We start from the raw sequence: 21058 nt of genomic DNA, 5'->3' as shown, positions 1-21058 counted from the left end.
GGATGTGTTGAGAGGTAAAAGCCATTCACAGAGGAGTTTAAGGACACTGCTAGAGATGAGTCCCTTCCTCCCAATCTCTGAGGTGCACACAGTCCAGTGCACAAGAAGGTCTTGGTTCACTTTCACTAAACAAACTTGCACCCATTTACGCAAAGTCAAAACCAACAGTTTTCAATTCAAATTGCACTCGTGAAGCCCAGACTACTTTCCATTAAGTTAATCAAAGGCAAACTATTTTATTTTCCAAGATGAGACAACCTGCAAGGCCTGGGGCTACACTAATCCCAGAGGATATTTTTATATCCACTGCTGCATTCTTAATGGCATAAAAGAAACCACCTCAGGCTTCCTTCTGAAAGATAAAACTTCTTCTCAAAAGGAAGAAGAATGTCTTGCTCATCCCACTTTTCATTTTTGTGAAGCAGAGGCCAAAAGCGCACACCATCTTTCCACAAAACTGGTTGGCTGCCTGAATAAATGCTCAGAAAGAAAGGCAGGAAAGTGTAACAGGAAGGAGAACTTGCTGAGAAAGGAAACATCTAGAAATCACCACTGTCACAGTAACTGGATACAGTTAGCTCAAAGGAAAGCATCATTTTCTTGCTCCGGTCTGGAAAGTCTATATCCAAGAGTCCTGTTACTATGAATCCTGATAAGCACAAAAATAAAGGTCTGACTGACCCAAGAGAGAACTTACTTCCACTGCAGGTGAGATTGTTCTATTATGTACCTCAGGTATAATTATAAATAGAATAGAAATCTTATTTGTTTAAAAAAAAAAAAAAAAAATCCAAGTTGAAACAAATCTTTTCATCCATCACTCTGGCTTGGTCAGTACTGGCAAGGTGAAGTGGAACACGTGGCATGAGGAAACGGCAGCACTGAAACCGAGACCTGATGGTTCAGGTAAGAAAAGTGCAAGCTAAAAAGCGAGACCACCAAGAGGGAGGTTGGGTCCAGCCTTGCTACTCCCTCCACTTCTGGTCTGCTGCTATATTTCTCCATCTTCATCTGAGCTTGCACTGCTGCTTCCACTGCTGCTGCTCCCACTCTCACTGCTCTCTTCCTGCCGGGCCTGGCTGTGGGCTGCCGCTGCTGCTGCCACTGCTGCCGCCGCCTCTCTCTCTCTCTGCTTCAGTGCAGCTGCCTTCTTCTCTTGCTCTGCGTGGCTTTTCATGTGAGCACTGCGGCTCTTCACCTTGTAGAACACCCTGAGGAAGCACACATGTATGTTAGCATCGGTCTCTCCTACAGCCTCTGTCATTAATTTCCCAAAAGAGCTTCTGCTGCTCCAGCCTCAAGTTTGTGAGCTTTGGCACAGGAACTTGGGTTGGCACTGCAAGAGAACACCTACAGCAAACATCACTTCTGACTCAGCGTGTGCCAGCACTAGGCAGAGTGCTAGCAGGAGATCCTGAGCATCCTCAAACCACTTGCTTCGTTTTTTAATACAGCCATTTCCTCTTACCTGTCTCTCATTAAGCTTTTAAATTTTCTAAATTCAGAGGGGCAGCATATCTAAAATATGCACATGCTGCTTAACACAACAAGGCCCCGGTTTTTAGGCATTTCCCCTATGCTGCAACAATACAATGAACATAGAGGTGAAAAATGGCCAGATGGCACTCCCCGACCCTTGTCCACACAGCACTTGAGCTGCTTCCTCCTAACTTTGCACTTCTACGGTCTATCCCTCCATCTTTCACTATTAACTGTTTGGATTTGACATCAAATGTCACAAGACAAGCTTGACACCATTAAAAATCCTCGCCTACTTCTCTTTTGTCAGTGGCCAGGACCAAATCCTAACTGCCTGACTTCTCACAGCACTGCCCCTTCCAATGCCACATGCTCCTTGAGGGCACAGGAACAGGGCACCTTGGCAGGACCAGCCAAGTCCCAGCCACAGCAAGAATCTGTCAACATCCCTGGTGATATAACTAGATGGAGACTGCATTTTCTTGCTGTCCCCTGGCTTGGTGCCTTTTTTCAGTAAAGGGATAACCACTGGTATTGCAAAACTCTATTGTTTTAAGATTAAGCAATTTATGTAGGGAACTTAATTTTCTTGACATTTATGAATCTTTTTGCAACAAACCTAAAAAAAATTACTAAAACCGTGTGAGGAAAGACAAATATATTTTACAGGCACAAAAGGTGGGTGCATGTTTAACGAGATGAACTGTGTGCCCACTGGCCTAATATCTGCTGCTATAATAATGGTCGTGTCTTGTATTTCTATGCCACTGTTCATAAGTAGATCTATACCATGTTCTTAATATGCGATCTACCCAATATACAGAAATTACTCATAAAGATGTAGGCATTACAGAGGGGCAATACAGCAGCTGTTTGAAAGTGCAGCTTAACACCAAATACCACACACAGTTGAAATGCAGGTGGTGTCTCATTCCATTTGAGGAAAAGCAGTCAGCAGCAGGTGATTATCCAAGTAGTAGTAGTATCTTAATATCAATATATGTAAAACTTGCTAATCTGCTAGTATTAGTGGGGTAATAAGTCTCTAAAATTATTGCCAGTGACTATGGCCTAAATAGATAGAAGAAAAGCTCATTTGAGAAGAAGCTTCCACAGTAGATGCCCTACTGCGATTCTGTGACTACTGCTGGAAGCTGAGTTGCTCTTACCTGCCACATTTTTTACATGGAAATGTGTTTTCTGTGTTCTGAGTTTTACTTGTAGCATCTGATTTTATCTTCTGTTTCCGTCTCCTCCTCTGCACTGGAGCAGTAATAGGCTTTCGAGGCTTCACTGTTGTCTCCCTTGGTTTCCTTCCAATTCTGCCTGTAACAGTTGACTCTTGACTCCTGGTATCAGCATCATTGGCCTTTGGAGAGAGGGGAACAGTTAAAGCAAACTGAAACTTAAACCCACCATCAGAAGGAAAACAATAACTGAGCTTCTGTGCTTCATTTATTCCAGACCAAGGTTTTATTTAGTGAGAAAGTCTTTAGGATATTTTCAGGACATTTCTCATCATGGTCCTATGTGTGCACCAACCACAAATAATTGTATTGGGTTTTTTCCCCCTTATTCATCCCAGTTCTCCCACAGTCTGGTTGCTAGTAATACTCTAGGCTACCTCAGCCCAGTCTCTTGCTCTGGGAGAAGTCAGAGGTGGAAACTTTTTACATCTAGACTGTCCACCTGGTATTTTCTAAACTATTTGCAGAGTGAAGGTGTCATAGAAAGCACAACATCCACATTGCACACTCACTATTACACCATCTTGTAGTGTCTGTTCATCTCTGAGAGGAACTGTGTTCTTCTTTCTGTTATCCAACTCTTCCTCTGCCTCCTCTTCTTCCTCCTCTTCCTCCTCCTCCACATGCCCTTCTTCTTCACTGTAAATATCCCTTCTGGGAGGAAGAACACGTGCAAACCTATGGGAACTCTTCACCAGAAGATAAAGGAACTGTTAATTTTGGTGTCTGTAAGTAAATATCATTACGTGACAGAGGACACAAGTTTTTGAGTCTGGACTCCTCCACACTGGCTAGATCATTTCTGCTTTTGATCTTACCAGTAAATGAGACAACACACAAAATCAGACTTCACACCACAGCACAAAAGAGGTGAGAAAAAGTTAGGAAATTACCTTGATGTCAACTTCAGCTTCATCTTTCACAGATTTCTCATTAGCAGCATCAATGTCCCCAAAGATTAAGGTCCCATTCCGACCAATTTTAACTTGTTTCTTATATGTGTAGTAGAATTCCACACACTGAGCCACTGTTTTGGTTTTTATCTGGTGTTTAAAGAGCATAAAAAGTCCAATGGATTACATGATTTTAAGAAGCCTTATAAATAATTATTAAAGGTGCAATAAATAAACTTTCTATTTTTCTTTCCTCAGTAGTGTCCATTCCACCACAACTGCTGTTAAAGCCTTCTTTTCTGTGTTATATTCTTCAATATGGCCCATCCCACAATTCATCCCCTATTGCCACTGTTCACCGAGAACTACAGGACTAACTTTCCAAAGAAAAGCTGGTCAATGTAAAGGTGACAGAATCTGGCACTTTGTAAACTTAATACAGCTCTTAGCCTCCAAAATGTTCCAATTGAGCTGTCTGCCTTGAGAGCAGCCTTTCAGTTTTATGGGGGAGCTTTATTTTCCAGCAGCACTTCAGAGAAGACCAGACCAGAATACCAATCCAAAAATGGAAAGGAAGGTTTGCAGCCCTTTCCCATTTTGGCCACATGCATTTCATACACATATGGTGGTAGACAATTATCAGTACAGACCTGAGACTGTCTACACATTCTCTATCAGTGATTTTTATGGAAGTTTTGGAATATATTCTTAGCTTCTGGGATTTCACAACTTATTATCACAGAAAACTGGAGAGATCCTAAAGGGTGCATCATTCACATGTCCTTCTTTGGTCCTTTTTATCAGTAGCAAGGATGTGTTTCTATTTAGTTTTATAAGCAAGTCATTTAAACCGTAGTGAAACATTACCAGCACTCTATAAATATGCCTTGTAGAAGTGATATCTTCAGCATGGAAAAAATGGACGTTAATGCAGTAAGTACAAGGCTTAAGTAAACAACAACAGCAAAACAAACACTATTGTTCTAGCTATCTAGTGAGATTTTATGCCATGCTGGATGATAAAATTTCCCTGAAATCTTTTGAGTGCAGGACTTAATGCTTAATACTGAGGTTTCAGAAAAATCAAGATTGAACTCCCTGTATTAAATGCTCAACAAACATGTAAAAATGTATCATTGTTTTCATTTAAAAGAAAAAGTAACTTACAAGCTTTTGGACCAAGAAAAAGTCTTTCTTGTAGATTGCAATGCCTTTGTTGAAAAGTTTTTTTTCAGCAACTTTCCACTTGTCTGATCCTGTAGAAAAAAAAAAAAGTTGTAACTGAAGCCTTTGCAATTTCAAATGTTTATCCTTCTACGCACTTTTTCTTCACCTTCATCTTAAATAAGACCAATATACACATGGTCTCTCACCACACCTAATCCAGCATAACTGCAGCCTGCTGTTAACCCCTCCCCTACCGCTCCACTTCGGCCCTCCTCTCATCACTGTGTGTTACATCTAGTACTCATCACCACAGGTTAACTCAGTTCAGCTTGCAAAAACCAGTCAATTGGATGAATTAAGATGTTTTCCAACAAAACAGCAAGGTGAATAAACACAATTTGTAGTGGCCCAGTCACTAGATTTTATACAGGGAAATGGTGTGGCAGGAGAACAGGATTGCTCTTTCACCAGCAATCCACTGTACTTGACAATTTATTACATCTCAAATATTCCTACTATCCTAGCACCCTTGCCTCTAATAACAAACACATTTTGGAATCTCCTCCTGCCTCACAGATATTACTCAAGTCCTATTTCCCAATCATTATAGTAGGAGCGTGTAATAATGAAGAAATATAATTTCTATGCTTTGTGGTGACAGCTATTAGATGTATCTCTACCAGCTTACATCAGGTCTTTCAGGTGGGTACAGTCTCTCTAGATCACTGAAGTCAATGTCATACAGCTGACTATTTTCTAATTAGGTACAAGACTACAAAGGCAGCTCACGGCATTTAAATTTTGCAGAAACATTGACTGGCATCAATAGTTGGCTGAGCTTTCTTCAGCAAGCTTGAAAATTCTTCCCATAAAACCTCCTCTTAACTTCGTCCTGGAAATTCATGCCAAAGGGGCTGTGGTTCTGAGGTTACCACAGCTTTTCTTGTATGCACTAGCTGTCTTTCTGCATTCTCTGTGGATTAGTGTAAGGGATCACATTCCCTTTTCCCCTTAAAGGAAATAAGAACACACACACATGCACACATTCTGAGGGATGCAGTCTTTCTTACGTTCTAAGTGTCATAATTTGCACAGGAAAAACTCCTGGCAAGCCATCCTTTGATTTACCAGAGAGAAAAGCAGTCTTTTAATCTTATTGCAACATTACAGAGTTCCCCAAAAGAGCGGAAAAGGATAGAAAAATTCCTTTATTATAGACAGGCACTACAGTTATTCTGGTTAACAAACCTGTGTAGTGATAATCTGCCAAAGGGTGGGTAGGCGATCGTACTGGCCTCTTCAATAGCAGTTTGGTCAAAGCTCCCTAAGATAAACACAAATAAAATAGCTAATTTAATGTTTGGGATACTTAAAACAAAATTCAGGCAATTGTTAATCCTCTCCTTTCTGGTAAGCTAACTGAAAAGAATCATAGTACAGTTTAACATTTGGGACAACTTTAAAATTACATTCTTGACCACCTGCTGAGTCTTGGGTACCACAGGCAAGTGGTAAGCTCTCGGCCCCTCTCCACATCTCTGCAAACTGACACTTTCCAACACAACCATCACAGTACTGGGAGAGAGTCAATTCCACAGACAGAGACCATGAAGCAGTTTCCTCTCATTTACTGAAGGCCTAAGTTATATACCCACATCCAAAAACACTGCCCTAAATGAGATCTGTCTTAAACATCCAAGTCATTGTCATCTTATCTCACTTAAATAAGCAATATTTCAAAATAAAACACAGCAGTCATGTGACTGAGAGATTACACACACACAAAAAAAAACCCTCTCAGGCTGCTTTTTACTTTGCATTTAAACTGGAAGTGCTTTCAAAGTTAGCAGGAAGGAGAGAATGGAGTCATGCTTCCATTAGCAATTTAAACCACCTTAACAGTGAGCTCTTGCTGCCAGGGGCAGCCCTGCTCCTCCATAATACCACCAACAGCATTCACAATGGTGGGCTGGTTCTGGGAACTTACCTAGCAGAAACCTAACACATAACATAAAAATTAATTTTTATTTGTTCTCTTCTTTAACGCAGGTCAATACCTTCTCACAAGTCTCAGTGCTGGTGCACTACAGAGGACAGGAAACAAGCGGCCAGGCAAAAGCTTGGGATAGTCCTGACCACAGGGCTGATTCATGCCAGGTTAAATCAATCAGAGAACTATAAAAGGATGAGAACCCTGTGCCATATGCTCTGCTCTTTGATATTACCTACCGGGGTGTCAAAGGGCATTTATGAAAGTGTAGCACGTCTTACAATACTGATACAAAATTAGCAGCACAGCCATTCTATAGACATGCACAGAGAATTTAAACGGATCTGCCAAAAGTAAGAGGAACAAGACACTGCACTTTGTCTCAGCTTCAGTCCCAGCCTCTTATTTTTCCTTCCAACATGGTCATCTTCCCTGGAAGACATTTAAGATTAATTTAGCAGTCTCAGCTCACTTGCTCTGGCAGACTGTCAGTCTGTTACAAAGCCAAACATGTCAAAGTTGGAAATATGCAAGATAGTGAGTGAACATGGTGCTGTACATCAGGCATAACCCACTTCAGGGACATCCAAGGGACACTAAACAGTGGGAGCCAGATGCATAGGAAAGAATTTGCAAGGCTCTCCTCTCCAAGTGACAGGTTATCTGGCCTTCATTAACATCTTTGACCATATCAAGGTGGAAAGCTGGGAAGACTCACCAGAATGCTTCCCTTTGCTTCATGTAAGAAATGTAGTGCCAGCTCCTGGTTGGTTCCAGCCCCAGGAAAAATGCTTGAACAGGCAGCAGCTAGCAGGTTTTCCACTGTTTCCAGAGAGGTACCAAAAAAATTTCAGATAAGAAGATTAAAATGGAGTTTCCTACAGGATTGATATAATTCATTAGCTCTTTTGAAGCAGGGGTTGACATAACAGAAAGTAAAACTCTCAGAGAAGTTGAATGTCCTTGCAAATTTAACTGTGTCAAATTTGGCCACAAGAACTCATTAGACCGCAAGGTCGCACATTCCTCTGCATACAGCACTATTTACGCATGGAGTTTCTTGCAAACCTCCTCCTTCTTATAATGTCTTCTTGTCTCCTTTCACCTCAGAGGTTTCCTGAATCCCCCCTTACATTGTGATTTCCATTTCACAATACCCTTTTTTCTCTCTCATCAGAAAGATTTCTTCCAAGCCTGCCCACTTCCTCTTCACTTCAGCATTTATACATGCCACAACCCACGTGCACCAAGAGCAGACAGCTCCCCAAATCTGCTACTAGCTGCCACAACTCCTGCTTCCTCATCCTGACTTCCGTCTACAATTTGATTTTTTCAAAATACTATTATGTCTAGAACATTTGTTGAAAATACAGAAGTTAAGTGCATGTGGTGTTCAAACATTAACAAAGATGAGGAAGCTTCACTGAGCAAAAGGCTGCTCTTTGCCTGACCAGTTACAAATGGTCCCAGTTTATCTCAATTAAAAAAACCAATCTTATCAACCTCCCACCCACCACACACAACCTGATAAACAAGTTTTTACTCCTAAAACTGTTTTCAAGACCACTCAGACACGTCACTCAACTGGCAGCTTTGAGAGATTTAAAGTTATGCCTACAGCAAATATGTGGTTACCCCTACAAGTGTGACAATTCAGTCCTATTTATCAGCCATGTTCTTACCATTCTCTTGGGTGACTTTGTTGGTTTCCAGGTCACCCCACGGCTGCCACACCAGCTCTGCTTTATGTTCATCTACTGCTGCCAGAGATCTGTCTTGGAGTGATGGGATTTCTGCTTGAAAGCGAGTTCCTACATTTATTCGCCTGCAGAAAAGGTAACATGTAATCATCAGGCCCCCTTTACAATATCCAGAAAGTCTCCACCTCTGCTAAAAGCACTAATTACTAAGAAACTGAAAGGCAGCAGGCTCTTGCTTATAACACGAACAGCTTTCAGGTGTTGTAAGTTACATTAATAAGCATGACTCAAAAGGTGAGAGGTTTTACATCCATTACCAGTTTCCATTATCTTATCAACAATGGTTGAAATGTATTTAAATTACAATCCCCTAATAACTGCTCAAAGAACAGTTATTACCTTTCAATAATCATCACTTTTTGAGAGGCTGTCACATGGACTTCTCTTATGGCAAGCCTCCTCCTCACGCATAAGATGGGTAAAGACTGTTTTAGTATTAATGTTTTGCCAGCCATAACTACAGAATCATAGCATTAGGTTGAAAAAGACTTTTGGAGACTATTTGGTCCAACTCCTCATTCAAAGCAGGATCAATCTCAAAGTTTGTACTACTTCACAAATAGAAGAATTAAGCTTCATTATCACATTTCCTATTCCAAATCTTTACAATGAAATGATCTTTTGAGGAGCATTAGGAGAAGGTCTGGCAAAGCACATGCAGTTAAGAACACAATATCGGGTAATCACAACTTATAGTGAACTTCTGACAAGAGTCAAATTAAAGTCAAAATAAACTTTTTTTTTTTTCCTTAAAAAAGCAGCTTCCTGCCATAATTCATTTATAGAAGATATGTCTGCATAACTGACCACAACAGTGCTGCACAAACTAGCTTCACAGCAGCAAACTGATTAATTTGACAACACAGAAGGACACCAGTTTGTTAATTTATCTTGGTTAAAAGTTAAATCTATCTACTTGCCTAAGCACCTGTTCAGTTAGACTTAAGATGATAGCAAGACAACTCTTTGCATATAATTCCCTTTTGGCAACAGGAAATGAACTTGCATTACTAAGTTACTATGGTTTGAAATTTCCAGCAACAAATTTGAAGATTTTCACAAATGACTAAAATGGCAGCTAACTTTATGTCATGAAGTTTGTCAATTTAAACCACTTGACACAACAGCCAAAGACAATTGCAGGATAAAGATGTCAAAGATCAAGACCTGAGGGGAAACAAGCAAACAAACAAATCTGTTCAAGAATAAATTCCCCTGGACTGGTATGAAATTAACCAACAACAAAAAGACTAATTAAGCCATTTCAAAACAGATTTTTAAAACACCAAATGTCCTTATTTCTACGAATGGGCTCAGCCTGGAAGGGCTTTGCAAAGGCGACAAGAATAATCTGGGTTCGTTCACATTTGCAACATTTGCTCAGGACAACGTGCTGCCAAAAGTGCAGAAAACAGCTTCAAACAGGAAGGCGGAATGGAAAAGGGGCAAGGGGGGGGAAAAAAAAAAAGTGGCAGCAAATGCACCAGTTAATTTTTAAAATACAAACGATTTTAGAAGTAGTAAAAGAAGCCTGGTATTTATTTGGACAGAGTTTGAGTTAAATATCTCAAATATTAGGGGTCACACTGCAGAGATTCCCAATTGCAGAGAGTCAGCAATGCAGAGCCATGTGGGTGTTTCCATGCCATGCATCTCCATGTTTAGATTTCGCAGGAGCTCATTAGCCTAGGTTTAATAATGAATTGGAACTACCTTGCTGTAGTTCAACAGCACTGAACTTGAGCTGATAACACTCCCAGAGGGTTTGCAATGGCTATGAAGAGATATTTGCTACTCTGCTCAGGTTTAGCAGGACTGGCACCAAGCCTAAGCTTCCTATTTCTAAACTTTGTTCCTTAGCGCTGCTGGGTCCACATTTCTCTGAGCTTTCCCAGCACACAGCTAGCTAAAAAGACTAATGAGGCTTGTTAGCTCAAGCCACACAAGCTGTATGCAACTGGATGTAGTGCTTTAAGACTGAGCTAGCCCAGGAGGGAGCAAAGGTGTGTTCACAGTGGTGCTGCAGCTAATACACACCACATAAATAACTTGCAATCTGACCAGTCCATGTGAAAGCTAACTCTGTTTTTCCATACTATGTTCTGGCCTTCCTTTAAAGGAGCATTATTTCCCCAATCTAAACCAAACATACAGCATATAAAGAAGTGTCTGTATACCACAAAACAGGAAAGATTCACCTTTAGCTAACCAATAGTATTTCAGCCAAGAGACAGATGAGCAGTAATAGAAAGCCATTAACATTACCAGAATTACAAGGTACATTTTCCCAAACAAGGATTATTTATCATATGGAGTAATTTTTAATAAAGACAATTTATACTTTGAGTCACTAATAGGAACACCATTAATGTTTCCAAGAAATACATCAACTGTACATGGAGCAGCACCTTGAAGGTTTAGGAAGAAGAAAAGCAGCACATTTACTACCAGGCTAAGAATCTACTGGGTACTTACGGTTCAATGCTGACTGGGGTGGCTTCCCCCACTACCATAAGAACAGGAGGAGTAACTTCTGAACTATCTGCAAGGAAAAGAAAGAACTGCTTAGAGAGCTCATTTTTGCATTTGAGATACATTCTTCACACAGCTTGTAAATCTACCACAGCTATCCATCTCTCAAAAAAGGTACCCATACGCTAAAGGAGTTTAAGATGACCAATGACCTTCCAATCACCATCTACATCTTTAATAATTATTTACTTTTCCCTCAGTTGAAGATAATGACAATCTATTATAGAGGAGGAACTGACTTTTCCATTCCCAAGAACGTCAGTAGGGGGTGTTGCAGATTACTTGTGAATGCATCTTAACATGCACGCCCAGATGGAAACAACACTGCATTTCCTACCCAGATCATCATGAAGAAGCCCCAGTTCCACATAAACACACTCCTAAAGTAATGATCTTCCTTCTATTACTCCACAGTTCCTAATCCTAAATTAGGCAAGAAAGGAAGGAAAAAGTGGAACTTACTTGATCTAAGCAGAGTTCTATGAGCACTCTTAGGAGTCATTGGAGGTGGAACCGAATGACCACTTGAAGAGAGGATAGCATTAAAATATAGCCCAGATCCTTCTCTCACTGGACTAAGAATTGGTGGAGGAGTGTAAGGAGGTAGCTCAAAGTTCCTATCTGAAGGATGATCTGCCAGACGGACAGGTGACCGTAAATGGCTCTGATATGGAGTAATGTTAGAATAAACAGGTGGTGCAATAAAGGTGCCAGCTTTTGGTGGTATGAAGAGTGGCTCGGGTCTTGGCCGCTGCTTTGGTTTCCGGGCAAAGCCCTCTGCTTCATCCTTTGGAACAGTATCTTCGTGCTATTAGAAAAAAAATACATACTTAATTTCATTTTAAAACCTCAGGTCATTTCAAAAACTTCAGTGAGATGGCAGCTCAAAATCTGGTTAGGGCAGTTGGAGGGTGTCTCAACGATTAACACAAAGGGTTTTTAAAGAGGAAGGAAGAAGATGGGGAATGCAATGGACACAGGAACTAGTAACGCTAGCTCTGAGTGCTTATGATGTCATATTTTACAAGAACTACACATATGTCTGGTCCAACCTTTGGTTAGAAATGTACCTCATGGTAGCTTTAAAAGAGGACATAAAAGTATAACAGAACCCTAGTACAGATACAGGGTAACACCAAATAACATTAACAGAAGACAGTATAGCTATATTGTCTTAGATGATCAAGCATTTAAATGCAGAGAAACCTCCTTAGATGCCTGCCATTTCTCTGGTATCTGATTGTACTTCTGAACAAAAGAGACAAAAAAACCCAAAATAAAAACAAAAACAACAAAACCCCCCACAAAAACATCACAACACAACAAAAACAAAGAACCCACTCAACAGCACCACACTGAGGTGGAACACTCAAATACTGACCTTCAGAATCTCAGTAAGAGATTTCAATGCCATAGGAATAAATCTTCACTTTGGATTTTATTCATATACATTTGTGCACTATTCACAGTTTATTATTATCTATCTATCTATCTATATATATATATGGAGAAAACACTCTTTACTCAGACAATTTATTCTAGTGTTACTGACCATCCGGCTTTATTCACTGTTTATTAGTGGGACATTGCTTAGCTGCACTAGCATTAGCTGTAGGTGATGAAAAGCCTGTGATGTCCAAACATATGGCAATATTATGATGAAAAAACCCCACAGTCCCCAGACTACATCCATTCAAAGTTCAAGCCTTGAGATCAAACTACTTTAAAATAAAAGCTTATGGATAAAAACTATGTAATTCAATCTAACAGATTTGGCTCATCTTTGGTTTCTTCGTCTATCCATACCTGATTTGAGGTTTCCATGTTAGTATTACGATTAGATCGCCTCCGAGTGACTATCACTGAAGGCTTGCGTTCACAAGGAGCTCGATCATTTGTTTGGCCTCTCTGAGGCTTTCCATCCTCAGACTTTTCCTTTCCAAGGCTCTGCAAGTCAATTTTTCTCACTGGCACAGACACAGGAATGATAAGTGGCACAAGGCTGTTATCCTCCCGGGGTCTTTTGGGAGTTGTTGAAGAACCGGCAAATTCCACAACACTTTTTGCAGCTGTAGGTTCTGGAGCTGCTATCAGCACACTCTTCTTCTCTTCTGAAGTATCCAGTTCCTGAAAAGAAAAATAGATTCCTTAAAAGTTCTGTAGTACTTACAAAATAAATCAGATGGTATCTCACTTTCAGTATATATCAAGTTTCTCAATGCAATTTGCAAGTTGAAATGGATTAGAAAAGTGGTATTGGAGGAAAAAGAATAGTTCACAAAAGTGTTACCAAAATTTCTTAGAATGACTTGAGGATTGCCTGAAGTCTCAAATGCTAGGATATTTGTATACATCATTCTTAACTATCATTTCACTACCTATGGTTAGACATTTTATTTTCCAGGTGAATTTGTGCTCTACCATATAACTTCCAACAAAGGTTCTTCAGTTTTAATAATGATTATAAGCTGCAGGTTATTAATTTCAAATATTGGACTTGAGTTCCAGGGAGGACTGAACCATGATAATCTTAATTAAATCTCTCATACAAAAAACAGAGCTAGCTTTTTGCTGCATATTTTCTGATTTACATGACAAAAGCAACTTTCCTTATAACTAGAGCCTTTGAGGTTTGCTGTCTAACCAGTCTTGAGCCTGAAGGACTTCTGCTCAGCAGAATCAACAAGGCATAACTGCAAGTTGGCACTTTTTGCATTGGTATTACTTACAGCTTCCACGTCTCTGCTTTCTTTTCTTCATGAAAACCCTAGAAAATTGAGCTCCAAGATGGGAATGGAAGATGAGTTACTGAATAAACACATGGATACTGTAACACCAAATGGCTTCAGGTACTGTTAGATCATTGATTTCTAGTCCTGCAAATCCACACGTTCATGCGACTCTCAATTCAAAAGCAGCTGCCAGCTCATTTAGAAGCCAGACGTTAAAAGTACAACTTTCAAAACCACCTCTCCTCAGGGATGTAAAAGGTCATATTAAGCTCTGATGAAGTGCAATCTAGAAGCGGTACAAGATGCTCCTTTTGGTGTTTCAGAACTTCTCTCTGACTTACAGCTCTGTTTGGAAAGCTTTTAGATAGGATTAGGTATGCAGACTCATCCTCCACCAGAGCCACCATCTACTGAGGAATCTACCTGAACAATTGTGTTTTATAGGTGGAAACTAACACATATTATCTCTCACGTATGATACGAGGCCTCCAACCTGGACTTCTAAAATTTTGCAGAGGTTTACCGAAGTCCTCAAAAAGAATCTATTGTGTGCCATTAAGAATACCCATTGCTGATTAAAAAGTCAGCATAAGCAGGTTCTGTCATAAGAACTCTGACATCCCCCAGTCGTTCCACTGTGGTCATAGATTAAGAAAGCCAGCTTCACTGATGAGCAAGAGAACATGCTCCAGCTGGCCATGAAGAATCAACCCATGATAGCTAAAAGGGCACTAGACTGAAGTCCCACTTTGATATTGTATTTATATTGAAGGAAGCTCTATTGTCACAAGATGCATTAGTCAAGACCCCAGAGTCAGTGCTCTGGTCTCTCTGCCAATTACAATCCTGGTAATTTTTGTTGCTTTCAAGAGCAAACAGGTCCACTCTGATACACCAAACCTTCAAAAAAAGTGCCAAGCTTAAGCAAATAAAATAATTTCAAGAAGATTTAATACTGCCTCTTTCCAAGACCTTTTATTAGAGTAAGGCTAAATGTCCACAGAAAGGTTTATCTCATAAGTGACACTGCAGTTCAGAAGTCTGACTGCTTCTTCAGAGAGAAAGGAGATATCTGCCCCCACCACACAATGATGAAAAACACAATTGAAAAGTCAAAATTGGCATCAGCTGCCCCAAATTGCATTGTAGGGGGAACTAACGAGCTCTAAGGATGTTCCTTTACTACAGGCTGGTGATATGGACTTGTACTTTCCCATGAGACTACTAATTTTGGATTTAGAGGGCTTCCATCATGCTGACAGATATGTCACTAGGAACCACTACCTCTAGCTAGTAAGAGGTTCTTGTAATTTTTTGCAGCCTCCCTCCACTGCTTCAGGAAAGAGAGACTAACAAGGATGCCTTTTGAAACATGAACAGGTCATCTGGAAACAGATACCTACTTCCACTAGTCCTGCCCATACCTGAAGAAGCAGCTCATATATGGCTTCATGCTGCTATAAATGGGCCTCCACTCATCAGGGCAATTTATGCTGTTATCACTGTATTACTGAAGCCTACCTAAACATCTGGGATAGCTCTGGGGTCTTCTTTCGGCAATGAGATCCACCATAGTTTTGCACCACTGTTCAGAGCAGTGCATTCATATGACATGATTTAGACCACTGCCAGTAAGAGTCTTGGTTTTAATCAGATTACTTTTTTTCCTCCTGATGTATGTGTTACTACTGTAGCACATTTTCTGGGTACCTGGGAGAATAATGGCAATCAAACAAGTAACGTCAATAAGAATATGTGAACAAGCACCAATTCTGACCAATCTACAAACCTCAGATACTTCCTGTGTGCTATACAGATCTCTGTAGGTCAAGAGACATGAACTAGTTTCCTGACTACAAGGAGGAAATTATGGCAGATAGTCATACAAAAGATGTCACATTTCTTTGGCTGTATGATTGGTTAACCACGGTCCTTTTATTTTCAAGATTGGGAGGTAATCAGCAAAGGGCTCTCTTCCTTGATGATGGGAGAGATGACCCCTTTGAGAGAAAAGAGGAAGGAGGAGACCTGAACAGTAGTAGAGATAGAGAGAAGGCACCACTGGGAACTTAACATAAATAGTTGAGACATCCTTAAAGATATTCTGGTCCACACCGAACTTTTCTGGTCATGACAGATCACAAATACCTACGGTTTACTAAGAAGGGACATGACTGATTTTGAAATTAAGCTATTTGTTTCAGATCTCTAAGTAGTTTCTCAACTGTTTGATTATGTTCAGAGGTAAGCAGAAAGGAGCCACTGAACAAGGGACAGGACCTTCATTTGTAGAAGTGCTCTACAGATTTTCAGCTAGCTCAGTATCTCTATTGCAGAACTTGGGGCAGGAGGGCTGCTGGATAACTCCAGCAAGCACAACTTGTTGCACTTCCATTTAGACCCTTGCATAAATATTGAGGGATGAACTAGTGATCTAGAGTCCACCAGGACACCCACAGAAACCCGTCAGTCATTTTGGCATTGATCCTGTCTATCCCTCAAGTGGTTTCTAAAAAATTTAGAATTCACAGACAAAACCCAATTGCAATAACTGCAAGAACTGTTCTGAGGCCACTGCTATGATCACACCAGAAACCACGCCAGCCTTTTAAAACACCTGCCCCTACAGCGTTTTCTGCCATCATTCTGCATCATCTTGCTAACAGCAAATGCAGCTTCTCTCTGCAGTCAAACTGAAGCTTAACCATCAAGGAGGCAAGTCCACAACTGTAATTCCACAAATAAAACTTTTTTTTTTTTTTTTTTTTTCAAATGTGGCAGCTGGTGCTCTGCCCAGTGCCAGGGGAAAGAGGCCAAGTAACTAAAATCTCTTTCTCCTATAAAGGAATATTTAAATCCACACACCCTTAAGATGACCGTTTCAGATCCAAGAAAAGTTTTCTGCACTATCAAAGAAAACCAATTACACCACATTTTTGCATATGAGTTATGTGTGAAATGAAACCATAAAACTAAGAGTTGAGAATTTTCTGCAGCCTGTAAACAGCAATAAGCTTGCACCACCTGAAAAAGGCAGGCACAGCTTGATGAGCAGCTCTGGTGCAAAGCATCAGTTGTGACACTACATGTGGATAGATACTGCTGCTCAAAATACTGTTTTTACATAAGGTACACACACCTAGGTTGAAATGTTCAAACAACTGGTTCAAATTATGAATATATCTTCTTTCATCAATAATTTAACCCTATTGCCACCTTACATGCTCTTCACATAACCTATGCTAGAGAAGGCTTCTAGGCTGTTTGTAACAGAAAGACATGGGTAAGAGAAGCAGACCGTTCTCCTCCAGTAAACATGTTCTCTTTTTCTCCCTCACATGATATCCAACTGCCTTAAAGATGTAAAATCCACCGGACCTCGGGTAAGAATTTTAACATCTTTCAAAACCTCACCCTGAAAGCTTGAAGTGATCTACACATAAAGAGTTCTGCTAGTGCCATAATGGAAGCAAAGAAGCTTCTAAGCTTGTATAACTGCAAAGAACAAAAAAGCATCTGTCAAAAAAACATTTCTCTCTGCCTCTCAGGGCCTTTTCCTAGATGCTCTATTAGCTTTTTCTTGCTAGTGTTGGTGATCAGACCGCAACCTGAATTGTAGGCTGTCCTGCAGTATAACCATACAATGGCTGGGAGAGTATGAGCAAATAGCTCACTCTGCTAACTACTACTAGTTTTCTATCAAATCTGCTTGCTCAACTGGTGTTAGAACAAAAAGGACTGAAGACAGGACCAACAGCCACTGGTTGTTGTCTGCTGTGCAAGAGATGGAGTAGGCTATGGATATTTGCCTCACTGTTTATTCATTCAGTTCTTTCACTCAAACAGCACATCCCTCTAAGGAAAGGACTGGAAAAAAGTGGCCACAGACAGACTAAAAAAAAAAAAAAAAGATGATGATGAGAACAAGAATAAGATTCCTTTCTCTTTGTTGTCTGACTAGGCAGCAACTCAAGAGGCAAAACTGTAGGTAAAAGTAGCTCATGTTCTAACACCCATATATCATCAGCCTCTGGCAACAAAGCCTTCAAAGAAAACTGCATCTTTACTTCTCATGAGAGGTACTCAATGAAAGATTAGTCAAATCACAACTGAAAGAAAATTTCCAAAAAACCCCCTCAAAAAATCCCCACCAAACTCCAAAAATCCCACTACTTGCCCCCCTAGGCTAGTTAATTTTGAACCCTGTCATCTTGGCATATGGAATACATACTGTACAGTTTAGACTGATGGGATACCAAAAGGATAAGAGTAGTGAACCACCTAATCAGCCCACACTAAATTTCTTCCCCATCAAGCCCTACAGAAGGTCTACAGGCAGACTTTGTCCTCAGGTTACCAATCTCTAAACATTCGCTGCAGGTCATTCTCAGAAACAGGATACCACATCAGACAGACCTTTGTTATGCCTAGTATAAGTTCTTCATGTAAGTGAGGCTTCCTCAGGCTTTTAATATTTGGGAAATACTGAACATATAAATTGCATTATGTAATTTTTAGATACCAAAATTCAGATACTTCAACTGCTAAAACTGAAAAAAGTGGCAGGTAAGCAGCAATCTTAACATAAAAGGAAGAGAATGTTAAATTGGTAAAAAGACACCAAGTGAACTGCTTATACTTGTCTCTAAATTCCTGATGAGCTTGAGGCCTAAGCTGAAAACATCCTTATTTTGAAGCCCTGGCTAAAACCACATTCAGTATTAATGAAATAAAACTGCCCCTCAGTGGCTTCACTGCACTAGATCTCTACTCTTCCACATCTATGAATTACAGTAGCTGAACTTACATGCTACCACTCCAGAGCTGCCTTTGCTGTACTACAACACTCCTTGCATCAAGATACCATCCTATCCTGCATATGTACATAAATTCCTTTCATTTCAGCCCTATTTTGTAGTCTAAAACGTGCTATATTGGTTAACATGTATACCTTACCTTTACATTCTGAAGAGAAGCCAGCTCAACAGCTTTTTGGGCCAAAGTTAACAAATTGGCTTCTTGAGAAACACGCCGTCTCCGTCGTGTACTCTGGATTACACCACCTCTGACACCCTGAAAATCATTAGTTCTCTGAGCGTTTTCTTCAGCTGCTGCTGCCTGTTTTTCCCCATCTCTACCATTCTGGGCTGTAGCTTGCCCGTCTGTTTCCATCTGGCACAGCTCGTTATTGACCAGGACATCCTTCTGCCCCAGATCTATTCTCTTGGGGTGTGAATAGCTACCTTTGTTGTGGGCTAGTGATTCAGGCGGCTGCTGTAATGGGACCTCTTGCTGATGCGTTTGCCAGTGATGCAGAAATAAATTGCTAGGTTGTTCTTCTGTCTGCTTGGAAGCCAACGCTTCTCCTGCAGATGTCAGCAGGACACCTTCTTTGGAGAGTCTCCGTGACCTTCTTGGAAAGGGAATCTGGGTCTGAGGTAGCACAGTCTGTTGGTTCTGCTCTGTTAGAGCCTTGAATAGTTCCTGGTTCCTCTCTGTTTGCTGAAACTGGTGTGCCATCATGTGATGCTGAGGTGCTGCAGCTGCCACATGAGGCTGTGTTATGGAAGTAGTTTGCTGCAGACTGAAGGCTTGTGTGGCAGCCTGTTGCTGCTGCTGCTGTTGAGGATAGAAATTTTCAAAAAGTTGTAGCTGGGGAAGAGCTTGCTGTTTTTGTTGAGCAGTAAATGCTGGACTGGAAGAAGCTGGGGCTTCTTGAAAGACATGTAACAATTCAGGAAGACCCTGCTTTTGGCCTTGGTGACCAAATGCAAGTTGGAAAGGCTGTAATGGCAGACTTTGACTCTGCTGCTGCTGTTTCTGCATCTGATGAAAAGAATTCATTTGAGCTTGCTGTCTAACCAGGGCTTGCTGTTCCAGCTGAGCCTTCTGGGACATCATCTGCTGGACAGCATCTCCATACAAGTCCAACTGTGACACAAACACTCCTTTCTCTTGATTTCTTTTAAGGGCTTCTGGGTGGCTAAAGAAGCCCGGGGCACCAGCATTGGAGTGAGGTCCTTTTGGGTTACCCCCAAAAACCATACTGTGGTTCCACATTGAAGGTGGAGACTGCCAGTGGCTGTCACCCCTCTCTGGCAATCGGTTTCCCATTAGTGAATTCTGCCATTTGACACTTGTTACTGCCTGGGACATCATCATTGATTCTCCCCTATCTTGATTGTAAACAGAGTTCATCAAAGCAACATTGTTGGGGGCACTTGTTAATCCTCCTGCGTGAGAAATCTCCATAGTTTGGGAGACTGGTATATTCCCTCCATGACCATAGTACTGTCCTTCCTTAAGTTGCTGCTGTGGTTCTTTTGATGACACAGCTATTTCCTGCTCATTAAAATAAGCAATTCGCTTCCCAGTCCTTTTGCTTGAAGACTTTTGCTGAGCTTGAAGATTCATGGTTCAGTCTATTCTCCTAGCTGCACACGCCGTATTTACAATCCACCCATCCCTGAGGTTCGGGGAGGAAAGGCACAGAAGACTCTCTTTTCCATTCAGTTTTAGTAATAAAGGGCAGGAAAGAAGTCCAGATGAAAGTGCATCCACTTCCTTTTTCTCCGTGTGCTTCTCCCACTTCTTTTCACTCTTATCCTTTGTGGTTCAGAGGTCAGTAGGGTCCACTTAGTTACAGTTCCTGAAACAGAGAAGCCATTGTAATGAATCATCAACAGATAACTGGAATATAAACCCTCACGCGATAAGCCACTATGTGTGTGTCTGTCCCATTTCCCACAGAAATGAAGATCAGGATAATAAGTGTATGAAACAATAGATCTAACCTGCTAGAAGAATGTAAAACAAAACAACTTGGTTTCACAAAACAGATATCACACTGTGTTTGCATGATGCAACTGCCAGTTGCACAGACTTCTGACTAATCACTCAAGCTCATCCTGAAGGTTTTTCTCTTAAATTCCCTCTCATCTGGCCAATTACTTTGTGTCTTCCTGTAGCCAGAATAATCTGTTTTTAATCTCAACTCAAAAAACATAAAACAAACAAACAAAAAAACCTCTCATGACTCTCCAAAAGAAAAATAACTTGTCAGGCCACATTTCCCAAAGACTTTTAAAACACACACATGTACGCAAAGGCTGCGGCCAAACACGCAGCAAGATGCTCAATTCAGTGTTTTGAAGGAAAGGATCGGGAGGCAGCCAATTATTCACGCCCCTCCCCCAATCATTACAGTTGCCTTCCAATTAAGAACTGCCCACCAAACATCCAAGTGCTGAAGATAGGG

General features: G+C 40.8%; 1 protein-coding gene across 1 annotated transcript; it reads right to left on the bottom strand.

Annotated features, from left to right (window-relative positions):
• Positions 1–991: 991 nt before the first annotated feature.
• MIDEAS (mitotic deacetylase associated SANT domain protein) lies at positions 992–20445 on the bottom strand. Its single transcript, XM_010172299.1, has 12 exons — positions 18757–20445; positions 12875–13195; positions 11531–11876; positions 11012–11078; positions 8459–8601; positions 7495–7598; positions 6035–6110; positions 4787–4875; positions 3620–3769; positions 3239–3415; positions 2649–2848; positions 992–1211 (listed from the first exon to the last, which is right to left on the bottom strand). The coding sequence occupies exons 1-12, from the start codon at positions 20212–20214 to the stop codon at positions 992–994; spliced, it is 3351 nt and encodes a 1116-aa protein (XP_010170601.1). The 5' UTR covers positions 20215–20445.
• Between the last annotated feature and the right edge of the window lie 613 nt (positions 20446–21058).

This window comes from Antrostomus carolinensis, unplaced genomic scaffold, assembly GCF_000700745.2.
Source record: "Antrostomus carolinensis isolate BGI_N321 unplaced genomic scaffold, ASM70074v2 scaffold33647, whole genome shotgun sequence".
NCBI lineage: Eukaryota > Metazoa > Chordata > Aves > Caprimulgiformes > Caprimulgidae > Antrostomus > Antrostomus carolinensis.
The sequence above is the reverse complement of the archived record's forward strand: the minus strand, read 5'-3'. Positions and strand labels throughout refer to the sequence as shown.